This window comes from Erythrolamprus reginae, chromosome 6 (genome assembly GCF_031021105.1).
Source record: "Erythrolamprus reginae isolate rEryReg1 chromosome 6, rEryReg1.hap1, whole genome shotgun sequence".
Classification (NCBI taxonomy): domain Eukaryota; kingdom Metazoa; phylum Chordata; class Lepidosauria; order Squamata; family Dipsadidae; genus Erythrolamprus; species Erythrolamprus reginae.
In genome coordinates this window covers 95,494,127-95,506,339 of record NC_091955.1, presented here as the reverse complement: position 1 = coordinate 95,506,339, position 12,213 = coordinate 95,494,127, and the positions used below count along the sequence as shown (strand labels likewise).

Here is a 12,213-nt window from a genome sequence, read left to right as displayed (position 1 = left end):
CCTGTATGGAGGATTCTGGGAGTTGAAGTCCATGCATCTTGAAAATTGCTAAGTTGAGGAACATAAATAATGAAGTGTTTTCTCCCTTTTATCTGTAAATGCATCTCGTCTGAATTTTGCTGAATTGGTTCAGGCGCCAGAAACCAGGAGACTGTGAGTTCGAGTCCCGTTTTAGGCACAAAGCTTTAAAAACTGAGCCGCACAATTTTTCTGAGCCCTGGGAAAACAGCAATGGCAAAACAGTTTAAAAAAAAACCCTTGCCAAAAAATCAGTTTTGTCTAGTCGCTGAGAATCAGACCAAGTTTAATTTTTGTTTCTTAAAAAAAGCACCATTTTCGTTCTTACTTTTTTTGGAGAATTTTCCCCTCTTCAACATAGCCGGATTGGGTTGTGTTAAATTGCAGTGGCCTGGAATTGTTCACATCTGGGCCTTTGTGGATCCCTTTTAGGAAGGCATGCACAAGCTTGCATTCAAACACGGTTTTTAAGGGTTCAAACCCTTAAAAAGAATAGTAGCAAGCACATCGCTGGATAAACTAGGTTCCTCTTAACCCTGGTTTGTTTCTTTCCACCGGCGTGTAGAGGTTTTATGAAAAGCCAACCTCTGAGTTGAACACTTGGTGCCAACCCAGAAAAGAGGTTAATTATCATAACTCAATTAAGCCTGTTGTGGGTTTTGCAAGACTCTTGTTTGTGAGCCAAAGATGGTTTGCCATCTAAGTTAGTTGCTCAAACGCAGGCTTGGTTTAGCAGCTGCAAAATGTTCCTTTTCTTCCTCTGCTGCTTGAAGCCAACAGGAAGAGAGGCATTCTCGAACGGTGTTTTGGCTCGTCCAAATAAACCCACATTGTATTAGCTAGTCAATTAACTAGACGTAATGTGTTCATTACGGGAAAAATAAAAGCACAGAAGCCCTTTTGTCGTGAACGTCAAATCTCGCTCATCTCGTGAACACAATCATTCTCATATTTAATGGGAATTCTGATATTTTCTGTTGACATGATACCTCGCGCTCTCACGCATGACGGGAATAGGTTTGGATAGCATTCTTTTACGATAAACTTCATTGAGGATACAGCCGATGTTTTAAGCAAGAAGATGGTTTTAATTCATTCAAAGGTCTGAAGTTTGAAGAGAGAAACATTTGCAAGGCGTAGAGAGATTTTACAATGGGTGCCTCTTTTAAAAAAACTACATGGACCCTGGCTGAAAACAGAATTTATTTAATAAAGAATGTTTGTGAAATACAGATTTCCTGACTTGTTTTTTAAAATTTCTGTCTATAAATCAGTGTTTCTTGACCTCCATAACTTTAAAACCCGAGCCTCCGAAACTGTAACCAGAAAAGGCAGGGAGAAGCCTCCGGAAACAGGGCCGGAAAAGGCAGGGAGAAGCCTCCGTAGGGCCTCTCTAGGAATCTCCTGGGAGGAAACAGGGCCGGAAGAGGTGGGGAGAACCCTCCATGGGGCCTCTCTAGGAATCTCCTGGGAGGAAACAGGACTGGAAATGGCGGGGAGAAATCTCTGTAGGGCCACTCTAGGAATCTGGGAGGAAACAGGGCCAGAAAAGGCAGGGAGAAGCGTCTATGGGGCCTCTCTAGGAATCTCCTGGGAGGAAACGGGGCCTCCACCCTCCCTGTGGTTTCCCCAATCACACACATTATTTGTTTTTACATTGATTCCTATGGGAAAAATTGCTTCTTACAAACTTTTCTACTTAAGAACCTGGTCACGGAATGAATTAAGTTTGTAAGTAGAGGTACCACTATTTTGAAACTTTTAACATCAAACAACAAATAGTTGTATTTCACTTGGGAATCTCAAAGCAAATGTTACCAAAGCCCAAGATTCTTAAAACATTGAAAAAGAACAAACCCCCCAACATCACACAGGAAAATAAATCTTTATTTAAAAGGAGCTAAATAGACGAGGAATCGTACAGTAAGGCACTCGTTTTACATACAGACCAATAGGTCCCTTACATTATGGCTGGGGGAAATAGAAATATTGTCCTAAATAACATTATAATTGGCTAACTCTTTCCTTTTTGCCCAGAAAACTTTGTCAGGTGGTTCACATATATATATGTGTTTATATATGTGTGTGTGTGTGTGTATAATAAATATACATATAATATATGTATAATAAATATTATATATATATATATATAAGCTTGCAAAGAGCACCAGGAATCCACCCGAAACAAATGCGGGATCCACATTATATCACCGAGCAAGTCTTTTTTTAAAATAATTGAAAAACCAGATGTTTTCTGATGCCGGCGGGGCTGGTTCAAGCGGGGTTTCCATCTTGGGGGGCCCCAGAGGCAGAGTCGGGGGCCCAAAGTGCTACCTGTGAGTCGAAGGCCTTGGCGGGGACGATGGGCCCGGAGTTGGAAGGAGGCTAGGGCTTCAGCCAGACGACCGAGGCGTAGCTGTCCGTGGGAGTGGCTGCTTTGGGCTTCTTCCGACCGGAGGGGATGGGGGGAAGGACCGGTTTGGTGTTGGATCCCGGACGGACAGTGATGGTGGGGGGGACGTGTGGGGAGGGGGTCTTCTGCTTGGGCGTCTTCTTTTCCTTCCCCTCCCCAGCACGCTCGGCCTCTGGGGAAAAGAAGGAGGGAATTGGGCTGCTTGGAGAAAGTGACCGTGTGACTTTCTTTTTTCCCCCTATCTTTTCTTCTTTCTTTCCCTCCTTTTCTGTTTCTTTCTTTTCCTTCCTTCCTCTTTCCTCTTTTTCCTTTTCCTTCCTTTTTCCTTGCTTCCTTTTCTCCCTCCCCCTGTCCTCCCTTTCTTCTTTTTCTCATTGCTTTCTTCCTTCCTTTTTCCTTTTCCTTCCTTCCGTCCCTACTTTTCTTTTCTTCTCTCACTTACATTTTTCCTCCCTTCCCTCTTTTCCTCTTCCCTTCTCTTCCTTCTTTTCCTTTTCCTCCCTTTTCTTTTTCTTCCTTTCTTCCTTTTTCTTTTCTTCCTCCCTCCCTTTCCTCCCTTCCTCTTTCTTTCCTTCTTTTTCCTTTTCCTTCCTTCCTTCTCTTTTTCTTCCTTTTTCTTTCCTCCCTCCCTCCCTTTCTTTCCTTCTTTTTCCTTTTTTTCTTCCTTCCTTCCTCCCTTTCCTTTCTTTCTCTTCCCTCCCTTCTCTCTTCCTTTCTTCCTTTCTCTTTTCTTCCTTCCTCCCTTTCCTCCACTTCTCTCTTCCTTCTTTTTCCTTTTCCTTCCTTCTCTTTTCCTTCCTTTCTCTTTTCTTCCTCCCTTTCCTCCCTTCCTTCTCTCTTTTTCTCCTTCCTCCCCTTCCCTTTCTTCCTTGCTTCCTTTCCTCCCTCCTTCCCTTCCTTCTTTTTCCTTTTTCTTCCTTCCTTCGCTTTTTCTTCCTTATTTTTTCCTTCCCTCCCTCCCTCTGCTCCCTTTCTTCCTTTCCTTCCCTCTCCTCCCTCCCTCCCTCCCTCTCTTTCCTTCCTTTCCTCCCTCCCTGATGTGTATTCAAAACTTTGAACTGGCACCCACCTTGACGGCTCTTTTGTTCATCCACGACGTCCACCGCAGAGGTGGGGACGCGCCTGGAGATGCGGCTGGTGGAGATGCTGGGAGAAAGGGCTCCAGAAATGGTGGAGGACCTTTTGCTGGGTTCCCTGCAGCCGAGGGAAGGAAGGGAAGGCGATGGAGGAGGTCAAGGCCAGGAATGTTAAGCTACAACCTGTCGGAGAAGCTGCGTCATGTGGGAGCCACCGGTTCTCTGCGCACTCGGAGGTCCCGACAAGAGAGGTGGGGGCATTCCTTGCTTGGGGATCATGGGCCTTGTAGTGCATTGTCCTGAGGGGCTCCAGGCGGTCCAATCACAAGGCCTGACACATCAGCCATGGGCTGGGGAGGGGATGCCACTTGGAGGCCGCCAGTGAAGGGCTGCAAAATCCTTTACTACTATGCTGCGGGCGTGGCTCATTTTGTGGGTGTGGCTTGCTGGCCATGTGACCGGGTAGGAGTGGCTTGGCAACCATGTGACCGGGGTGGTGGTTTAAAGGTCATGTGACTTGGGAGTGGTTACTGACCAAGATAAGTTTTCAAATAGGTGCTTGGACTCTTTTTCAGTTGATTAAGTCCCATTAAACAAATCTAATAAATTGAAATTGAATTGAATTATCTGAATAGCCACAAAAAGGACAAATGATAGACAGCATGATTGGTTGAGGAGCACAGGAACATTTGAAGGCTTTGTACCAAACCCACAAGTTTCAGTAGGACAACAGATTAGGCAAGTAGCTCGATTTTCTTTAACTGCTATAAAAGTTCAGTTCTAGATAATGATTAAAGCGTTTATAGGTAAAAACATACTATTTAATTATTTCCTATTTTAAATATTAATTAAGAATCATACAAAGATACTAGAGAAGAAAGGACAATAGTTTTTTTTATTGTCCTTACTTCTCTAGTACCTTCGTATGATTAATTAATATTTAAAATAGGAAATAATTAAATAGTATGTTTTTACCCATAAACGCTTTAATCATTATAATCCCATTAAGTGTTCAATAAATAATGCATAAACTTAAAACCCCCACTGTGCCCCCCCCATGGGGGCAGCAACCATGGGTCCCCATAATCTGTGGCAGGGCTGGCTGTCAGGATGTCTCCCCAATAAAGAGCGATGGGGCCATTCATTCCTTGATCAGGGATCATGGGCCTTGGAGTCCGAGGGATCTTCAAGAGCTCCAGGCCAGGAAAGGCTAATCAGATGTTTTGTAGCCGGTGCCTGGAAGGAGTCGTGTCTCTACTCACCTGGAGTCAGGAGTGATGCGAGGGATGGAGGGGCTGGGGCTGACGCCGCGCCGAAAGGAGCCCGTGAAAGATGGGGCCCCCAAAAACTGCCTCTGCATGCTGGTGGAGCCTGACACTTGGAGGGCATCACTGGGATGAATCAGAAAGAACAGAGTCCGTCAGATTCTTGCACCTCTGCGCTCTCTCTCTATCATCTATCTATCTATCTATCTATCTATCTATCTATCTATATCTATCTATCTATCATCTATCTATCATCTCTCTCTCTCTCTCTCTCTCTCTCTCTCTCTCTGCAAGATCAAATCCCTGTAAGGGTATAGCTAGCTGATGAGGGCAGAACCAGGCCGAAATAGTGCTATCATAGTCTCCCTTAATTTTAAAATTAAGCAAAAACATGTGGCATATATGAAGGTCTTGGCCTGTTCGGGTTACTTGCCGTGTAAGTTTCAGAGATTTTGGGCAACGTTTCGACGAGGTTCCACTCGTCATCTTCAGGCTGGTGCTTTTGAAGATGACGAGAGGAACGGAACACTTAAACAACACAATATAACTCTGAGTAAATCAAACTTCTGTCAAATCAAACTGTCCACTTAGGAAGCATCAATTTCACATGCTGTTGTGCCCATTCAACTTTGTACAGAACAAAGTATTCAATGACTAGATCTATTTTGGGCTTATTTGCCTTCATCAGTTAGCCATACCCTTTTACTGGGATTTGAACCCGGGGCCTCTGCCTGTCTTAGCCATTAGGCTACAGGCTCATCTCCTATATCCGCTTATACCAGGGTTATGGTACATACACACACACACACACACACACACTCTCACATATACGTGTTTACCTCTCAAACAGCTGCGCGTAGGAGGAGAGGGCTTTGCACGTCACGCCCTGCCTGGCCAGACGCTGCCTTCGCTGGAGAGACGCCTCTTCCTAGAGATGGAACACAGTCAAGGTTTGAACACAAGTCATTATTTTGGGGGGACATACAGCAGGTTCTGCAAGCAGTTAACCTTGGTGAAGTTAGGGCATCCGGGAGGACACTGGTCCCGCTGGGGTGGGCAGCTATGGGTGGTCAGATAGACACACCAATGGCAGGTGAGGGTTGGGGAGGAGGATCCCATGGAAGAAAAGACCCTTGCTTTACATCTGAATGGTCTTGTGGAAACCTAGAAACCTAGAGGACTGACGGCAGAAAGAGACCTCATGGTCCATCTAGTCTGCCCTTATACGATTTCCTGTATTTTATCTTAGGATGGATCTATGTTTATCCCAGGCATGTTTAAATTCAGTTACTGTGGATTTTCTCATGTTGCCTTTGATCATTCCCCCAACTAACTTCAGATTGTGTCCCCTTGTTCTTGTGTTCACTTTCCTATTAAAAACACTTCCCTCCTGAACCTTATTTAACCCTTTAACCTATTTAAATGTTTTGATCATGTCCCCCCTTTCCCTTCTGTCCTCCAGACTATTGAGGACTATTGAGGACTATTGAGTCCTCCAGACTATTGAGATTGAGTTCATGAAGTCTTTCCTGATACGTTTTATGCTTAAGACCTTCCACCATTCTTGTACCCCGTCTTTGGACCCGTTCAATTTTGTCAATATCTTTTTGTAGGTGAGGTCTCCAGAACTGAACACAGTATTCCAAATGTGGTCTCACCAGCGCTCTATATAAGGGGATCACAATCTCCCTCTTCCTGCTTGTTATACCTCTAGCTATGCAGCCAAGCATCCTACTTGCTTTTCCTACCGCCTGACCACACTGCTCACCCACTACCCCTAAATCCTTCTCTTCTGAAGTTTTTGCTAACACAGAACTGCCAATGCAATAGTTTATTTATATATTGCCTAACCCAACCAGTTATGTACATAGTATTAACAGTTCATGGGACATCTTCAAAACCCCTGCGTGAAGGTATCTCGCTGGCTTCACTGGTTGGAGGTGAACTTGGTCCCGTTTCTGTGACCAATAGGGCAGGGTTTCTCCACTGTGACAACTTGTAAGATGGATGGACTTCCAGAATTGAGAACTTGAAGTTCACCCACCCCCCATCTTAAAGTTTGCTGGCTAAGGAATTCTGGGAGCTGAATTCTAGCGATCTCAAAGGCTGTTGGCTAGAGAATTCTGGGAGTTGAAGTCCACCCATCTTAAAATGTGCTGGATGGGGAATTCTGGGAGTGGAAGTCACCCTCTCAAAACATGCTGGATGGGTAATTCTGGGTGTGGATGTCCACCCATCTTAAAGAATGTTGTATGGGGAATTCTGGGAATGGAAGTCCACCCATCTTAAAGTTGCCAAGATTGGGAATAGTAATATGCCATATTGTACTTACTGTCTTCAATTTACACATAAACCTCTGGAGAAAACCAGGAGCTTGAGAATTCCAGACAGTGAACAATTATCCTGGATAAAACTATACCTTAGCAACACAAGATTTTCACATTCCTCACCCCCTAAATTTTATTCAGACAATTTCCCAATAAGTATAAGAGGTAAAGTATAAAAATAGTTGAGCAGTTTTGATCTGGGACTGTCTACTCTACCTTAGCAGAATTCAATGCATCCTATGATTAACTGCATTTTCTTCTCGGAAACAGAATAATAGAGTTGGAAGGGACCTTGGAGGTCTTCTAGTCCAACCCCCTGCTTAGGCAGGAAACCCTACACCACTTCAGACAAATCGTTATCCAACATCTTCTTAAAAACTTCCAGAGTTGGAGCGTTCACGATTTCTGAAGGCAAATCGTTCTACTGGCTAATTGTCCACGTTGTCAGGACATTTCTCCTTAGTTCTAAGTTGCTTCTCTCCTTGATTAATTTCCACCCATTTCTTCATTCAAGCGATTTTGAGAATAGTTTGACTCCTTCTTTGGGGCCACCCCTGAGATATTGGAAGGCTGCTATCATGTCTCCCCTGGTCCTTCTTTTCATTAAACTAGCCATGCCCAGGTCCTGCAATCGTTCTTCATAAGTTTTAGCCTCCAGTCCCCTAATAATTTTTGCTGCTCTTCTCTGCAATCTTTCTAGAGTCTCAACATCCTTTTTACATCGTGGTGACCAAAACTGAATGCAGGATTCCAAGGGTGGCCTTACCAAGGCCTTCTAAAGCGGTATTGCTGGTACTTCACTGTTGGGTTCTATTGTTCTTCTCAAACTTGTCCAATCAAGTTAAACCCATGAACTTTCTCATGGAGACATGGAGATCTTAAGAGTGACCTGCTGCCTCCTTCTTGAAGGCAGGTGTCCTAGGGGAGAAACCGAGGCACAATGCTTCCCTTTTTAAAAAAATATCCATTTTAAGTTTATTTTTTTTTTAATGTTTTAATTGATTTTTGGTTTTAAGAGTGGTTCTTTAAATTGAGGTTTTTTAGATTATTTTTAATATTAGATTTGTTTACATTGTCTTTTTATATTGTTGTTAGCCGCCCCGAGTCTTCAGAGAGGGGCGGCATACAAATCTAATAAATAAATAAATATTTTTTTTTTAAAAACACACAGACAAAAACACATAACATTAAACAAGGAGCCAAAACCGCTCCATTCTTTTCAAAAGTTGCAGGAGTTCTTATATATCATATTTAATGAGGAAAAGGTAAATAAAGAAACAAGTATCATTTATGTATTATTCTAAGCGCTTATTTACAGGTTTTGCATATTTTTATACCATCTCTTATGAACATGCAATGTTGCATAACTGTTCTTAATTAACCATTCATTAAACTTATACCAGATTGTATTATATTCCGATTCTTCTTGTCCTTTTAACCGCCTTGTCATCGTATCCATTTCAGCACCTACCTCTCTCCGAAAAGAAAGCCTCTTGCTGATTGGGGGATAGGGGATGGATTTGCGACTCCGCTTCTCCATCTGCGGGGGGCAGCTCCGGGTATGGGAGGATGGGCTGTCACCATCCTAGTAAGGAGATGGGGAGGCCTTCCCTGCAGACCTCCAGGGGATGAGATTCCCCATTGTGACGGCGTCACTCTAGAACCTTCTCCCACCACTGCTGTCTGGCTTTGGTGAGATTTCTCCGCTTGCTTCTCGACCAGAACAGAGCTGGAAGGGACCTTGGTGGTCACCTAGTCCAGCCCCTTGCTCAAGCAGGAGACCCTAGGCCAGGGGGTAGGCAAAGTTGGCTCTTCTATGAGTTGTGAACTTCATCTCCCAGAATTCCTGAGCCAATCATTCTTCCAGGAGAGCACTAGGTTTGGAGAAGGCATCATCGTAATCATCTGGAGGGGGTTTTGGAGAAGGGAAGAGGAGGCTGGGAGAAGCTGCAGCTGCTAGCAGCCCTGATCATTCTCCCAATGGATCTAAGAAGGCCTGAACACACGACCACTTGTTTAGGGAATGTTCAAAGTTACAACAGCACTGAAAAAAAGTGACTTACAACCATAGTTCCCTCTAAGCTGAGCAGTGAGCAATCGCTCACTTAAAAATCATCATCAACTCAGAGTTTTCCAAACCTGCCCAGAAGCCGAGAGGGAAAGAGTGAGAGGGAAGGAGAGAGAGAGGAAGAGAAGAAGAGAGAGAAACAGATAGAAAAAAGAAAGGAAGGAAAAGAGAAAGAAAAAGAATGGGAGTAAGGAAGAGAGAAAGAAAATCAAAATCTAGTTTGAAACTAGCTCAACTATTTAAGTGGCATTTTGATATTGATAGAGTTGCCCTATTATGAGCTCACTGTTACAGACATACAGTACAGGATTTTATTTTGAAATTCTCTGAGGCAAAAAAGGGTTGTTTGTTTGTTTGTTTGTTTATTTATTATTTCTGCACCGCCCAGTCCCGAAGGGACTGCCGCTCAGACACTATACTTTTCCACACACACCCCCCCAAAAAAAATTAGAGGGAACACTGCTTACAACCCAGGTCTTGTGTTCTGACTAGGCTTGGCAAACCCCAGGAAATAACATTCACGCAACCAGGGAATCAGACCGACTTCATATAAAATAAATGTATTTAAAAAATAGTATTTCAGATTTATGAACAAAAGAAGCTGAGCAATGATCCATGTCTCAATTAGTTGTCTGGGCAGTTCATTACATGAGAAAATATTATTTTACTGAAAGAGTAGTAGATGCTTGGAACAAACTTCCAGCAGACGTGGTTGGTAAATCCACAGTCACTGAATTTAAACACGCCTGGGATAAACATAGATCCACCCTAAGATAAAATACAGGAAATAGTATAAGGGCATCTTCTATGTTTCTATGGTCAGCCTACCCTCACTCCCAATTGGCTCCCTCCACCCATGGTTCATGGCAAACCAGCAGCTAGCAAATGCGAAATTCAAATGTATGAGGGCAATTCTAACAAAGAACTTCCCCCCCTCCAAAGAAAACAAACAAACAAACACACCAAGAATGTCCAGTTGCCTTTTTGGGAAAAGCCCCTTTGGAACATTCTTGGAAATCCATCTGGACGTCAAAGAGTAGAGTCCAGTTTGCTTAACGCGACTTTTGTGTTTCATCGATGATTCAAAAGGTGTCCTTGTCTCCTTTGACTTACCACCGAAGTCTTCTGCGCGGAAAGTTGGGCTGATATTTTAGCCGAGTAATTTTTGGCTGAAGAATCCATAAATTCGTTGGGAGTGGGCGAGGGGACGACACCATCCGTCCCTCTGACACTGGACGGCTCCTTGCTGGGGACTAAAAAACAAACGGTGAGTAATCCAGTGGCTTTGCCTGAAGAAACTGTGGAGTGGTGCATCACTGGAGGCCTTAAAGAAAAGATCAGACAGCTGTGAGGGTCGCCCAGAAAGTAATGCACCACATTTTTCTTTCTCAGCCTACAGTTTTTAGATCTTAAATTTAATTAATTGGGTTAAGATATTCTCGAAACAGAATATCCTATGAAAATAGACTAACAATCCTGGGCCTAGAAAGCCTAGAACTACGGCGCCTAAAACACGATTTGAGTATTGCCCACAAGATCATATGCTGCAACGTCCTACCGGTCAATGACTACTTCAGCTTCAACCGCAACAACACAAGAGCATGCAACAGATTCAAACTTAATACGAACCACTCCAAACTTGACTGTAAAAAATATGATTTCAACAATCGAGTTATCGAAGCGTGGAACTCATTACCGGACTCAATTGTGTCAACCCCTAACCCCCAACACTTCTCCCTTAGACTCTCCACGATTGACCTCTCCAGGTTCCTAAGAGGCCAGTAAGGGGCGTACATAAATGCACTGGTGTGCCTTTCGTCCCCTGTCCAAATGTCTTTCCTTTCTCTCACTTATCATATATATTTTCTTTCTTTCATATATCCTCTCCTCTAAGTTCACCTTTACCCTTATATATATTAGTACATGTCTATTTTTCTTCCTATGTATTTTTGTATTGGACAAATGAATAAATAAAAATAAATAAATAAATAAAGATGTTTCAAGTATTCAATAAATAGTGCATAAACGTTTGTACTACCCCTACTGCGTCCTCCTCCCCCAATGGGCCTCCAGCCCTGTGATTCTTGAGCCTGTCCCTCCCATCAGGGGATGAAGTGGCCCACCCCATCCCCAGCATTCAACTTCCTTTCCCAATGGGACTTTCTACTTTCAAGTAATGGGGGGGGGGGTGAGTAGGGTTCAACTGTATTGAATACAGTAATCCGTTGCTACTTCACAGTTCATCTTTCACGGATTCGCTATTTCACGGGTTTTCAAAGGGGGCTTAAATCCATTAAATCCATTGAAAATTTTAAACCATTAAAAATTCACAAAATTCTTCTACAGTGCTAATGTTCTCTATTAAAGAAACTGGTAGGATATCACATGTAGTTCCAGCTGAGAAACATTATAGAATGACTGTTTAATGCAAAGGGTGGGTTTTAAAAGTCCAAATACTTGTTAAATACATTAAAAAAATATATTTCCTCTACTTCACAGTGTTCTGTAAAGCTCTGGCAGAATCCTCCCGAAAAGTCAGATGCAAATTTCAGACACACACACGTTTGAAAATTCAAAACACTGTTCTTTATACCGAAAATACACTTAAACCAAGCCCTCTTTTAGTATAGCAAAGAGCACTGGTCTCCAAACAAACTGGTAATTGGTACAAGTCCCTTATCAGTTCTGAGATACTTAGTTTGCAGCTGTGAGGCAATTCACAGTCCTTCTTCTTTCACAAAAACACACTTTGCTCTGGTTTAGTTGCAAAGCGGGGGAAAATCAGCACACAAAAGGTCCAAGTCAGCAAAGCAGTCATGAAACACAACGATCAGATAATCCTCCACAATGGCCAAACCCACAGGCTGCTTTTTATAGCAGCTTCACTAATGACCACAGCCCCACCCAACCACAGGTGGCCTCATTTTCTTTGATAATAATCTCTCAGTTGTTGCTGCCTATGCATCGCTCTCCGCATGCGTGGCTGTATCATTAACTCTTGTTCCGAATCCAAGGAGGAGCTAGATAATTGATCTCCTTCTGAGCT

General features: G+C 43.2%; 1 protein-coding gene across 3 annotated transcripts in view; it reads right to left on the bottom strand.

Moving 5' to 3' along the window:
* Positions 1–1,889: 1,889 nt before the first annotated feature.
* Positions 1,890–12,213, bottom strand: part of LRGUK (leucine rich repeats and guanylate kinase domain containing) — a 39,081-nt gene continuing 28,757 nt past the window's right edge. For all 3 annotated transcript variants that reach the window (XM_070754460.1, XM_070754461.1, XM_070754462.1), the window contains 5 exons: positions 10,281–10,420; positions 5,612–5,700; positions 4,770–4,898; positions 3,501–3,625; positions 1,890–2,603 (listed from right to left, as the gene is read on the bottom strand). In XM_070754460.1, the coding sequence (XP_070610561.1) occupies positions 2,404–2,603; positions 3,501–3,625; positions 4,770–4,898; positions 5,612–5,700; positions 10,281–10,420 (683 nt within the window). In that variant the 3' untranslated portion in view covers positions 1,890–2,403. The remainder of the gene's footprint in view (positions 2,604–3,500; positions 3,626–4,769; positions 4,899–5,611; positions 5,701–10,280; positions 10,421–12,213) is intronic.